Source organism: Bolinopsis microptera, chromosome 1 (assembly GCF_026151205.1).
Source record: "Bolinopsis microptera isolate Bmic1 chromosome 1, MBARI_Bmic_1.0, whole genome shotgun sequence".
NCBI classification, from domain to species: Eukaryota; Metazoa; Ctenophora; class Tentaculata; order Lobata; family Bolinopsidae; genus Bolinopsis; species Bolinopsis microptera.
This window is the reverse complement of record NC_087072.1, coordinates 14,734,740-14,748,830: the sequence shown is the minus strand read 5'-3', so window position 1 is coordinate 14,748,830 and position 14,091 is coordinate 14,734,740. Positions and strand designations below refer to the sequence as shown.

Sequence of the window (14,091 nt, the reverse complement as noted above, 5' to 3'; positions counted from 1 at the left end):
ACTAATCGTAGTCTTCAAATTACACTGCTGTATCAAAGTTAGAAAAATTCATCAAACTTTTGTATGTACTTTCAAGTTTTTTAAAAAGAAATTAAAGCATAACTGCTGACAGTAGAAATAATATTAATAGTATCAATGACAACTTGAACTCTGTACGACTCATGAGTTTTGGAGTATTTCAGTTTAAACTCCTCCTCACGATAACCTCCACGTGAACGAAACTAAAAGAAAGTTTGGAACCGGAGAAGTCTCAGAAAGCGTCATCTGCCATGGAATCGATAGAATAATACGGCACTCCTCTTTCTTGAAACGCCTTCTTGAGAATCTTTTGTTTTTCTTCCTTTTCTTTTAGCTCTTCTGCCTGTAAAGTTAACGCCCAGTTATGAGAAGATAATAGTTTATATTACAACGAGGTGTTGGACACTATCCAGCCACACATGGAATTATCAGGGTGCAGAAACGTGTAAATGGTGTTGAATTTGTATCAGAAATCAGCAGAAAAATAAATAAATAAAATGTTCATTAATATGAATTATATCATAACCTGTATCGTCAGAATTTCCTCCTGAGAAACCTGGATCAAGTTTTTAAACTGAGAGTTCTGAAAATCAACCTCTCCACACAGCACGACATTCTCTCCACGTATTAAAAATACCCCCCGATCAATGTCTCCGTATTTGTCCCGCACATGAATGCGTTCTATTGTCTGAGTAAGGAGCAAATTTGCAAACTGATCAAGTGATCTGAGGAAACCGATGAGAGTGCGCCCGTCGCGCAACACAACCATCATGCGCTTGTCGATATCCTGGACCAGCGCTGCGGTGCCAGGCAGATACAACATCTCCTGGCCCAAATCATCTACTAAGTTTGACATCTTTCGCCCATTAACTTCACATCTGATAGATTTGTTCATTAGTTATTTAATCAAATCTGAAAAAAAAATCTCCAGCCAGATAGAAATGTATGTGCGCTCAATAGTAAAATTAGACCGGGGATGGTGTTAAACAGCAAAAGATGTTCTTTTATAATTCCATGTTATTGATTAATTGACTTCGTTATCATTTATTAGTGTTATTAAGTTATTGCTCTTTTAGAATAAAACCGCTCTGATTAAATATAGAATATTGAAGTTATGCTAGATGGTGATATTCAATAATGTTTGTTACCACAATTAGTAATAATATAAATGTATCATTTTCAAGTTTGCTTGCCTTGCTCTGAATATCCAGCAATGCCCCGCCAATGCGAATATCTGTTTTAAATTCAAGATAGTTAAATTCTATTTGGATAATCGAATTAAGAAAGATTTTAAAAGTGTATTAATCGATCACACATACATTGTATTATAAATAAGTCACAATAAATTAAGAAATTATAATTGTAAAGCAGTTTTAAAAACAAACATTAAATTACACAACTTATAGATGACTTCTTAGTTCTTACTCTCATTTAAAATTCCCCATGTCTAATGTTCATACTGGCACACAAGGCAAGTTGACTACGAATTAAGGCAGCAAAATCGTTGATTCTGTCGAACCTGTAAAGTAAATTAAGAAGGACAATCCCGAATTCCACGTGATGAAATTCTGAAATTAGCAGTCTCTCCACTTTTTTCTCCTTTCATTACACTGAAATTTTATTTATTTATTATAATCATGAAAATATGACCAAGACTTTTATTTGGTTCAAACCTTTTCTGGACATTTTAGGATTTGTTTAAAGAAATTCAAAATAGATGTGATCAATGTTATTAATCAGTAAATTGAACAAACCCATGATGATATTGTACAAACTGTAACACAAGTACCACGTGTATGCTAAATTTACAAAAGATTCACTACCTCCCAACTCAGAGGTACCGGAACTCACGTGGCAGAGTAGACGTCGCCAGCCACTTTGCGCAGGAACACTCTGCGATGTGCGGTGTGAGACCACGACTCCCCAAGACAAGGCTGTACATTTCCCTCTCCGTCCATCCTTACTTGGTTCACTATCACCAGGGTTACATTGTGCCGGATACACAATCTGTGCAGCTGAAAAGGTTATCAAGGAGATGGAGGGGCTATAAAACATCTTGATAGTTTTACAAAGATAGGAATATCTATTGGAATTGGATTGAATCGCTTTATCGTGACTTCAAATGGCCACCTTTAACTTAATTTATTTATGGTAAAGTAAAATAGGCTACCTTGTTAGACAGTTCAGCTAAAATGTTCGTTCTTTGTCTCATGTCATCAAACTCATGTCTAAAATGTGTCGCTAATGCATCAACTATTACTGCACCATAATTACACTCCTCACTGTTCTGAAAAATAACTTAAAGTACACCAATATACAGCTATGAGAGTTAGAATTCAATGTACAGCTATATAATAACTCGGCATTTTTAACTCTTCAGACTGCAGAATTCGATCATAATCAAAAATAGTTTATTATATAGTGACCTATGAAGTAAGCAAATTAGTATCATACATGCTGAATATTTTAAATATCAAGGCAACGGATAATCAGCTTGGTAACAGAATCAAACCTGATGTTGTTGATGAGGGCAAGCAGTTGACTGTAGTCAGTACATCTCATTGTGGATATGCTACTTAACATTTCTTTCACTGTCAATCTGGAGACGACATCCCTTTCTTCACTGCTGCCTTTAATTTTATCAGATAATAGCTGATCAATTTGTACACATTATTCTCAATACACTAATCGTTACTTTGATTACAGCATCCTAATAATCATTGTCACGTCAAATATAATAAAACACTACCACTGTACAACCAAACTTCACAAACTTACTTGCAATGAGTTTGAGATGAGAGAGAGTTGCATCTGCCATCTGGTTTAGGCGTGCCTCACAGGTGTCACCATTGCAATCTACAATAAGGGTCTTACAATTTCTACCACCGAATATCTTGGGTATGGTGCAATCTACAGCCAACTGTGAACAAAGCTGAGTTGTTCCACTACCAGGTTCTCCAACGAACTCTATTATCTGGTAAGGGGCAAAGTGTACTTTAGAATGACACTTTTACATTTATTTATTAGTTCAATGAATCAACCAATATTAATTTAATTTTTTCATTAACATTCTATCACTGGCCTAATGTATAATTGAATCCTTTGGCTTCCTGTATTTTTTCTGGTTACACCTGTGTAACTAATACGGTTGTTGGAATGTCCGAAAAAAATAAATAAGTGTTAGATAAAATCATATGAAATATTTGTCTACCTCTCCGGGAAAAATTCCACCACAAAGAAGAGCATCCAAGTGTGAGCTAAAAGTTATGAGAGAACTTTTTAACACTGATTCTTTCACATCCTTACTGCTCAGGAATGATGGCTGAAATGGATATACCTTATTTTACAAATTAATATACCAGTTTACAGCTTAGTTTTCCGGCCGCTTGCCAATAAAACTTCTGATTGAGGAAATGAAACTTGCCAATAAATCTTCCTGATTGAGGAAAAAAGAAAGATCAGTTCTTGTAGAAATTCCCTCTTTGGCAAAATTTCCTCTAAGTCAGACCTTGTGTGTTTCAATTGCCACATGATAACTTCCTCTATATTAAACAAGTTTTACACTTACATCATTTATATTAGTGGTGAGAACATCCAACAACAATTTTTCATGGCTCTGTGGCAAATTCAGTTCCTCTAGCTGTGAGACTACATCTTTTTGGCTATACGAATCCAGCCATGGAAGTGTCTGGACCACATCAGAGAGAAAGGTGATGTTTTGCGCCGCTAGGTGTTTTGTAGTAGCCTTTGGTAAAGGTAAAGATGTGATCGGTAATGCCATTGCACATCTGTAACAGTTTAGGTCGGTTAAACAGTTATACTTGACCCATTAGGCTATATAACCAATAATAATGAATTGTCTGATGAGGAGAATTATATAGGATGGACCAAAAGTCATGATATTTCTGCTCATATATGAAAGTAAGGCTATGCACTATAAATCAAAGATTTCAATTAATCTGGTGCCCTACATTTTTGGTGCCTCTAGTATAGCTCTCGTAGTACTTTCAATGGGAGAAATATTGATACAATATACACACATGATTTCAGCAGTTTCATACCCCAATTGTTTATCAAACAGGACAACGACTCTTCAAGAAGTGTACGAAGAGAACAAGCATGTGAAGAAGGATGGGTACTTATAGAGAGTATTGAATGTGGAGAAGGCATTCACCCTAGCTGATTTTTTCACATCTATAGGCATGTCCAAAGTGTGCAAACGGTTTGTTAACAGGTCAGGGGAGATACACCAAAAACGTTTTTTCTCTGAACATCGATTTTATTTTATATTATGGTTAAATAGACAAAAAGAATAAGATTGCACACCTTCAAAATTTTTTAAAAATATTCCCTCATCGAGAAATAAAATATTTTTCTTTTTCGAAAATTTTTAAAATTTTGAGAAGTCTGTCACTGTAATACCGATAGTTCGGCAATCTTAAAAGTTTTTTGGCTGTTTTTTACTGAACATTACTTACAATCCGTACAAGAAGCCGTTGAAAGGATTATACAATTGAACGATAAATGACGAAGTTACAGACCAAACAAGGTCGAAAAAATAAAAATTGAAATTTTTCCCACTTCTAAAGTTGTACATTTCACCAATCACCCGGGTCAGCAGATATCGCTTCAAAAATTCTTGTGAGTGTAGCTGATGATCATATCAAACTTTTTGGAGTAGGATTTCTCTCAGATTTGAGTTTTAAGCTATGCAATGTGGCCTCAAACGACTTAGTAAAATTCATAGTAAAAAAGGGCAAAAAAGGCAGATTCAAGGCTTAAAATGCCTATAACTCAAAAAGTATCAGTTTTTTTTGAAATAATTTTTACAGAATCGTAATCAGCTTGGTAAGACGAATCTTTTAGTACCAAATAGGTGCTTTTAGAAGACAAATTGCCTTAAATAATTTTCTAGCTCGAACACAAGGGTCCCCCCTTGTATAAATTTTCTACAAATTGTACACATTTTTTTACAAATTTTGTGTCTTTAAATATTATAAATGTCGTCTACAAAATATCATTGCACTAACTGAAAAATATAAAATAAATATTTCCCAAACAACATTGATTATTTAATTCATCAAATTATTATATAAAATTATTCAAACAATATACACATAATATAGCAATGACCCTATATAAAATCAACCCTTTAAGAATTCAAAAAATTCCCTTAACAATTAAAAATTACCCTTGGCCTTGTGGCTCCAAGTTAAGATCTAGACTGTTAATTTAAATTTAATTCATAAGTAAGTAAGTAAGTACCTAAGTAAGTAAAGATTATGACATAACATCATGACAAGTGTCTACAAAATATCATTGCACTAAATAGAAAAATACTTTAAATAAATATACTTTTCCATCAACATTAATAATTTAATAAATTCAATTTTAACTAATAAAATCTAATACATTATCTATAAATAATTCATTAATACTTCCCAGTGGAATAAAGATTTATAAAACGCTTCTTTGCCACAAAAGGATGAAACCAAAGATATTCATTATGTCTCTCCTTATTGCTTAAATAACTCGGTCCTTCAATTTTCCCTAAAACTTCATTCGAAACAGTCCAAAAATAAGAATCATTTACACTGTTTTTAGAAATCATTTCTTTCTTAAATCCTTCCAATCTAACTTTAAAGCTTAAAACTGTCGAGCAGTTCTTGACATCTGAAGGGAGTTTGTTCCAATAAGGAATGACTCGCTCCGGAAGAAAAGAAGACTGAATATTCCTGACTTTAGTTACACTCTTACTACATCTATTGGTTGAAACTAAATTAAGACCAGATCTGCTCATTCTGAACAAACCCGATCCATATTCAGTCAAACCACTAGTTACTTTAAAAGCTTCAATAAGGTCCCCACGTATTCGCCGCTCTGCCAGCGTTGTCAAATTGAGTATATCCAGTCTACGGCTGTATGGAAGAGTACCCACCTCATCAATAAGACGGGTAAACCGCCTCTGGACGCTCTCCAGCTCCAAAACAGTCCCCCAACTTCCATGAGCCGCAACTGGATTCCACAATTGGACACAATACTCAAGATGAGGTCTTATCAAAGCTTTATAAATAGATATCATTACAACCTTTTCTCTAATAACTAAGTTCCTTACAATCCAGCAGATCATACGATTTGCTTTAGAAATACATGCTTTTATCTGTTCATTCCAAAGCAAGGAGCTATGGGTAATAACCCCCAAATCTTTTTCCTGTGCAGATACTTCTAGTTCCACTCCATTTACATTATAATTCGAGTTAGGATTATTATTCAGATTAATATGAACTACTTTACACTTGGCAGGATTGAAGTTTAAGTGCCAAAAACTCTCCCAAATTTCGAGTTCTAAAATATCATCAGATACACTTCTATGGTTAGCTGCATTACAAACTAACTTGAGATCATCTGCAAATAATTTAATCTTATTTTTAACATTGTCAGGTAAATCGTTTATATAAAGAATAAATAGCAAAGGACCCAATACTGACCCCTGGGGAACACCAGATAACACGTGTTTCACCTCAGACCATTGTCCTTCTACACAAACCCTCATGGTTCTGTCTGTCAGAAAGTCTTTTATAACATCTAGAACTTTTCCCTTGACCCCAAACCCCTCCAATTTAGATAGAAGTCTAAAGTGGGGGACTGTGTCAAAAGCCTTACTAAAATCAAAATACAAAAGATCGACAGGAGCACCTTCGTCTAAAATATCGAGAATATTATCAAATGTCTCTAAAAGATTAGATAGACAAGATTTACCCTTCACAAATCCATGCTGATGCTTTGAAATTCGTTCTTCTAAAAATGTTAATAAATGTGCCCTCACTAACTTTTCATACACTTTGCACAAAATACAAGTTAATGAGACAGGTCTATAATTTAAGGGATCAGATTTAACACCCTTTTTTAACAATGCTACAACAGATGCTGTCTTCCAAATGTCAGGCAGGACTCCTGTTTCTGAACATTTAACAAATAATTAAGTAACAGCTTCAACAAACATTTCATCGTATGCTAAGGATTTCAACAACTTTGGATGAACGCCATCCGGACCAGAACTCTTAAAAACATTAAGCTTTAAAAGCTGCTTCTTGATATCAGAACTGCTAATTTCCATATCATCAATAACCTCTTTGTTATAACTTAAACTCTCATTTTTAGGGAGAGGGCCAGGTGGTTCACGCACAAACACAGAACTAAAGGCACTAGCAAGTACCTCAGCTGACTCAGATGAACTATCTGTGCGTGTACCATCTCCTCTATCTAAAGAAACAACACTTGATTTCACTTGTCGTTTATTACGCAAATACGAGTAAAAAGATTTACAATTCTGTTTTAGATTAGATGTAATCTTCTTTTCATAATTTACTTTAGCTTTAATTTCTGCCACCTCAAAAATATGCTGCTTGCTATTTGCACAGCTCAAGTTAATATTCGAAGGATTAATATCAAATTCAGCCCATGCTTTGTCCTTGTTCTTCCTCATTCTTTTAAGTGAAGTTGTACTCCATGGCAACTTGGCAGGTCTGTTGTCGAGATAAACCGAAGCAGCTGGGACAGCTGCAGCAACAGACTCCAATTTACCATGTAGTTCAACCCACATATCTTGGACATTATTTGTACAACTATAATCCCAGTCAATATTATTCATACTAAAGTTAAATAACTCCTCTGAGGAAATCTTACCCCAAATAGGCTTCAAAATCTTTTGTTTGGGACTTTTGTTAGTGTTGGGCGAAACGACCAGTTCGACAAGTATCCCAACATGATCACTCTTGCCAAGCGGAGAAACGATCTAACAACCGTTGACAAGAGCATCATTTGTATACAAAACCTGATCAAGAAGACTCTCCTGGAGAGTATCTTTCACAAGCCGTCTTCTGGTTGTTTCGTTAGTAAAGTACCACATCAAACCACTGTCATTTAATAAATCAATATACTTTTGTTGAATCATTAAAACCTGATTCTTACTAGAAATACTACTATTTACACTACCAGTTTCCCAAGATACATTAGGTAGGTTAAAATCTCCTATGATAATAGTTTCAAAAACATTCTTTTCACTAGATATGCTCTTGATGCAAGATAATAACATATTGTTCTGTTCTAAATTTAAAGATTTAAAGTTAAAGAAGTAGACCTATAAATACAACAAATACTAATCAATCCACCAGAGGTATTGACATTGATAGCTAAAGAATCTGGTGCTTTTAAAAATGAGCTCACTAATGAAGCATTACAACTGTTTTTAATATAAATAATAGAACCTCCACCTCCACTTATGTTGCTAGTGGAGTTATCGATTTTAAAATCTCTGTCCTTTCGAAACATACTAAAACCTTCAATAAAAATTTCAGCATCTAAAATATCACTATTAAAATGAGTTTCTGTAATGCAGATTACATGAATGGATTTATAAACTGATAGAATACATTTTAGTTCATCAATTTTATTAAATAGTCCATTAGCATTAGTGTAAAAAATATTCATGGGCTGACTATCGTCATGTTTTTATTACTGACATATGCCTTTCTAACTAAACTAATGCCTTTCATTGCTTTATAACTGACTCCCTAAATTCTTTGTTCTTACTGAAACTTCATCAGAAACATTCCAAAAAGCAATTATTTGTAACATATCATACTTTTAGAAATCAGATCTTTCTTAAAAAAGTTTTTTAAAATTTTAAATACCTTTGATTTCATTCCCAAGAGCAAACATATCGATTTAATTTTATGAAGCAGAACTACGAGCTAAAAAAATTATTATCGTCAATTAACTTTTAACTTGACATTGGAGGACTTTGCCACTTCGACGCGCCGCAGAAACTATCATTCTTACAAGGTCGTTGCTCTGTTTATTCGCAAACAACGATCTGGAAGGGTTGACATCGCGCGTCAATCAAAACTTGACACTTTGCGTCCTTGTCATACAACATTGTATGACCCGCCGCGCGGCTCCCCTTGTATCGTCAGGACGATATATTGTAGGTTTATAACCTACCAGGACGCGCGCCGAGTTGGACTCGTCCAATATATGAGACAGATATTTTACAGGTACCACCCGTTAAGACGATATAGTGAAACGACTGTGGGGGTCGCAACGTGATACAAGTGCGTCCGTGTAGTGCGCATGCGCATTTTATTTTGTTTAACCCGTAAATTGGTTTAAAGTTATACTTACTGGGCGGCGCTCGATTTATCGTTTGGCCATATATCATCATGAAAATATGTGTACTAGTATGGATTTAAATGCTGAGATTCCCAGGTAATGAGGTAATTTTATACTTTATAGCCGAGCCGAGATACTTTAGTGCACGTCGTGCTATACATTTGACCATTTTTAATGATCTGGCCCGGCGCGCAGTACTTCGTAGCACTAGCCACTTTCAAGAAGAAAGCGGCGCGCGCTACTTCGAAGAAATTTAGACGAGTAACATCCGTCAAGCTATATATAATACGTTCGTATCGTTAAAAATATAAGTGTCCCCTGGCTCAAAAGGGAAATGTTTACCTAGCTTAATATGTACATGTGCTTGTTTATTGCTCGCTTCTCTCATAAAACAGAAGCTTGGCAATATCGCCGCGCGTTTGGCATTGGCGTTACCCGGCACACAAGGGGAGTTGAAACCAGGTTTTCGTTACCTGAGGACCCCAGGCTTTAATGTTGGTAAATAGAGATTAGGCGGAATGACAGGCTGAGCGCGGCCCAGTAAGGTTTTTGATCAAACGCTGCCATGTGTAGTCAAACGTCGCCAAAAGTTGCTCTCGTCCAATGAAATCGCTGCATTATGTAAGCAAAGCTCCGCATATATGAATATATGTAATTCAATTATGCATACTGGCTTGCAAAATGCAGCAATTTTATTGGACGAGAGCAACTTTTGGCGACGTTTGACTACACATGGCAGCGTTTGATCAAAAACCTGGTTTCAGCCCCCCTGTGGGCACGCCAATTACAACTAATAATTGAGCTGAAAAAAGAACAACAAACATGCAATGAACTTGACCATTGTTAATGATCTGGCCCGGCGCGCGCTACTTCGTAGCACTTGCCGTCGGGCCATAACATTTCGAGAAGAAAGCGGCGCGCGCTACTTCGAAGAAATTTAGACGAGTAACATCCGTCAAGCAATGAACAAGCGACAAAACAATTTTTGGAGACATTATCTTGTCATACGTTGTATGACCCGCCGCGCACTATAGTGAAGCGACAGTGGGGGTCACCACGTGATACATATTATCATGAGTCAAACTACAATTTAATTTTCATTATAAAGCTTAAATTTACTTCAAGTACGATCATGCAATCCGATGTAATACTGTACACAGTACAGGGTACAGATACTGACTACCTTTCTTTCAGCTACATTAATTGAATGCTAAAGCCGACCCGTGTTGCTCTAACCAGAGTCCTGCCGCTTGAAGTAGCGCGCAACCGCCGTATAGTAGGCGGAACAGGTCTATTCTACTTGTTAAACAAGCGCGTCACGCAGTACGCGTAGACACATGGCTATGACCTATGTCATATGTGAAGAACCCGTGCGTTCATTTTAATATCTGTTCAAAGAAAGTTAATTCATTTACGTCAGATGATCGAGCAGTCAGCAGTAATTTTTATAATTTAAATAACAAATAATGTCAAGTCATTAATGATAAAATTGGGGATGTTGTATGTAAAATATAATTTTTAGATAACAATTCATTGACCATGCACCTCCAAAATATGTTCAATTAAATCACTTTTCGTTTTGCCTTTATAGCCACAGTAAATTTCACAGCCAAACGGTTGCAAATCTGGGTGAGTTTTTTTGTGAGCAACAAGAAGACTTTTCGTTACAGCTGAAAATTCGCATAATTCACATTTAAAATGTAATTCAGTTTGACTATGAGTCGAGATATTTGTCTTTAAACTGGTGGATTTACTGCATTGGTAAAGTTTCTCTCCAGTGTGTTTTCGTTTGTGAGTCACCAGGATACTTTTAGTTGCAGCTGGATAGCTACAGATATCACACTTGTGAGGTTTTTCTCCAGAGCTAGAGTGGGATCGTTTGTGATTATAAAGAGCAATTTTACTTGCAGCAGAGTAGTTACAAATATCACACTTGTGAGGTGTCTTTCTAGAGCTAAAGTGTGATCGTTTATGATTATTAAGATCTCTTTTACTTACAGCACCATAGTTACAAATATCACACTTGTGAGGTTTTTCACCAGTGTGAGTCAACATATGTACCTTCAATATGCTTGATTGATTAGCCCTATAGTCACACAAACGACATGGATAAGGTTTTTCTCCAGTGTGCGTCAAAATATGTCTCTTCAATAAGCTTGATTGAGTAGCTCTATAGTCACACAAACTACATGGGTAAGGTTTCTCTCCAGTGTGAGTGAACATATGTACCTTCAAATCGCTTGATTGGCTACCTCTATAGTCACACAAACTACATGGATAAGGTTTCTCTTCAGTGTGCGTCAACATATGTCTCTTCAATAAGCTTGATTGAGTAGCTCTATAGTCACACAAACTACATGGGTAAGGTTTCTCACCAGTATGAACAAACATATGTCTCTTCAATTGTCTTGATTGATTAGCCCTATAGTCACACAAACTACATGGGTACGGTTTTTCTCCAGTGTGAGTTCGTTTGTGAATCACCAGATACCTTTTACTTGCAGCAGAAAAACTACAAATATCACATTTATGAGGTTTCTCTCCAGTATGAGTCAACGTATGTTTCTTTAATTGGCTTGATTTATTAGCCCTATATTCACGCAAACTGCCAGTGTCAGATTTCTCTCCGGTGTGAGCTGACATACGCTTCTTTAAGTTGAGGCCAGACCCAGAAGGATTGGTATTTCCAATAGAATGAGAGATAACCACATTGCTATGAGGGTTGGTCGTCAGAGGATCAGGGACAGATTGTACATTAGAAAGAGATGAGTTAGGTTGATCGACTGCCTCTTGACAAAGATCACATTGAAATTCCTTACAGTCTACAGGTTCGGTTTTTATCACTGACCTACAGGAATTCATATAACCCATTTCCTTCAAATCTTCATTTGTAGTAAGTTCGGTCTTGAAGGGAACATTACTTAATTCAGTGCAGCCATTCTCCAATTTACATGCACAAGATGATAAACTAGTAGCAGGTTGCTCGATCTTTATCATCTCTGTTTTATGATTATCCTTGCACAACTCTTTAGGTTCTTGTTCCACCATTTCTGATAACATAATATTGATTAAATAATAAGTGACATAACTTGCACAAAACCGATTCGAATTTGTCTGAACGGCAAGTGAAAGCAACATTTAACTTTAACATCTGTAAGTAAGAATTATAAATCTTAAGTTTTCCAAGAGACAGTTAGATGAAAAATATAATAGTAAAATAGTAAAATTTATTATATCAAAAATTTGTAGTCCACTTCACGGCTCTTACTAATTCGCTCGCCGAAAATTTCACGTGACTTTGGTTTTTATGGTTTTGCAGCCGTACAAAACGGTTTTACATAAACCCTTATCCCAACCCTAACCATAACCCCGAAGCTAACCATAACCCTTACCACAACCCTAACCCTAACACGAGCTCTAAACAATCGAATTCGTATTTTACTAGCCTGTCACGTGACCAAATCGGTTTTTCGCCCAAAACTCTCCAGGGAAGCATTTTAACCCTACGTCATGGGGGGTGATTCGGATTCAGCGTCCAAAAATACACCGATTCCGATCACTTTCATGCCCAAAGGGCCTTTTCACAAGAATTTTCTTAAAATTTGGGCGAGCGATTTAGTAGGAGCGCCACTTCACGGACATTAAAATGAACCCCAGGGTTTCCAGCGTCCAATTAATGTCCGTTCAAATAAAGTCCGATAAGGTATTTACTGTTACATTAAACACACTGTAAATTGGATAGAAAAACAGAGGAGCTAGAAAACGCGAACGATCTATAAAATTAAACACAGCAACTGGGAAAAGAACAAGACAATTTGTCGACACATTGATAAAACAAAAGCAACATGACTTTCAATTTAAGTATGAAGCTATATGTACTTCAAGTACGATCTTGACATCAGAATTCCGTGGTCGTCAGATAAACCGAAATTGAAGCTTCATTGTTGATTACTGATTAACCTATAAGAGTATAAGTATATAACTTAACGCATCCGGTATTAAAAATCATATTTAGATTTCCGGGTTATGTTTTTCGGACGATCATATTTCCTTGGAACTGTAAAGTGCACCACAACACAGCAACAATTATTAAAATCGGCCATATCAGGCCCGTAACAAAAGAAAAATGAGCGGCTGGTCACACTAAGCCTAACATGGACGCAGAATAGTGAATAACTTGGCACGTGACCTGCATCTGTCAAGATGATTCGTTCTTGTGACTCACACGTTTGAATACTGGGCGGCGCTCAGCCATTCATTTCGCCGCAGCTTCAATTCTATTAATGAACAGAAAAAGCCAGAAGTCCCCAGGCCAAGGTAACTCACACGTGATCGTTTATTGATGCTACATTATTAAGCAATATTAGTACGGTCGTACAACTAATGTAGACTCATGTTAAGGTATGAGCAGCTAATTACGGAACACGATATTTAGACTTTAAGAACACTAATGCGATTAGTTTATAATCACACTCCCTATCCTGTCACAAATTTCATTTAACCCGAAAAAAATCCGGTGCGATTATGAAAAATAGTGTAGCCTTCAAATAAGCCTACAGTGGAGTAATATATATATGTATAATGTCCTTCAATTTTACTATACTGTAAGTTGACATATATGTGACTTTAAATATGTCTATGCGCTAGCCCTGTCGTAAAATAAACTTGAAGGGTTATCATATTTCTTCGTATGTGTTCGTTTGTGAGAAGTAAGAGTGTCACTTCGTGCAGATGAGTAGCTACAAATATCACATTTATAAGGTTTCTCTCCAGTATGAGTAAACATATGTCTCTTTAATTGGCTTGATTGGCTAGCTCTATAGTCACACAAATTACATGGGTAAGGTTCCTCGCCAGTGTGAGTTCGTTTATGACTAATCAGAGTACTTTTTCTTGCAGCAG

The 14,091-nt window shown here is 36.1% G+C and overlaps 3 protein-coding genes across 4 annotated transcripts; all 3 read right to left on the bottom strand.

Moving 5' to 3' along the window:
• Positions 1–250: 250 nt before the first annotated feature.
• On the bottom strand, positions 251–874 carry LOC134819268 (U6 snRNA-associated Sm-like protein LSm1). Its single transcript, XM_063829146.1, has 2 exons — positions 545–874; positions 251–361 (listed from the first exon to the last, which is right to left on the bottom strand). The coding sequence occupies exons 1-2, from the start codon at positions 872–874 to the stop codon at positions 251–253; spliced, it is 441 nt and encodes a 146-aa protein (XP_063685216.1).
• A 236-nt stretch (positions 875–1,110) lies between these two features.
• Positions 1,111–3,802, bottom strand: LOC134820727 (DNA repair protein RAD51 homolog 3-like). Of its 2 annotated transcripts, none has more exons than XM_063831307.1 (7): positions 3,587–3,802; positions 3,230–3,340; positions 2,797–2,992; positions 2,531–2,648; positions 2,189–2,300; positions 1,870–2,033; positions 1,111–1,628 (listed from the first exon to the last, which is right to left on the bottom strand). In XM_063831307.1, the coding sequence occupies exons 1-7, from the start codon at positions 3,797–3,799 to the stop codon at positions 1,550–1,552; spliced, it is 993 nt and encodes a 330-aa protein (XP_063687377.1). In that variant the 5' UTR covers positions 3,800–3,802; the 3' UTR covers positions 1,111–1,549. The 2 variants fall into 2 exon arrangements, with proteins under 2 accessions (XP_063687377.1, XP_063687386.1); XM_063831316.1 differs by having other exon boundaries at positions 1,501–1,628; positions 1,870–2,025.
• A 6,917-nt stretch (positions 3,803–10,719) lies between these two features.
• LOC134819186 (zinc finger protein 239-like) lies at positions 10,720–11,760 on the bottom strand (the record flags this gene model as incomplete). The annotated part of the gene is made up of 1 exon (XM_063829021.1): positions 10,720–11,760. A coding segment is annotated over one exon (1,041 nt), but the record flags the coding sequence as incomplete, so codon positions are not given.
• Positions 11,761–14,091: the final 2,331 nt, after the last annotated feature.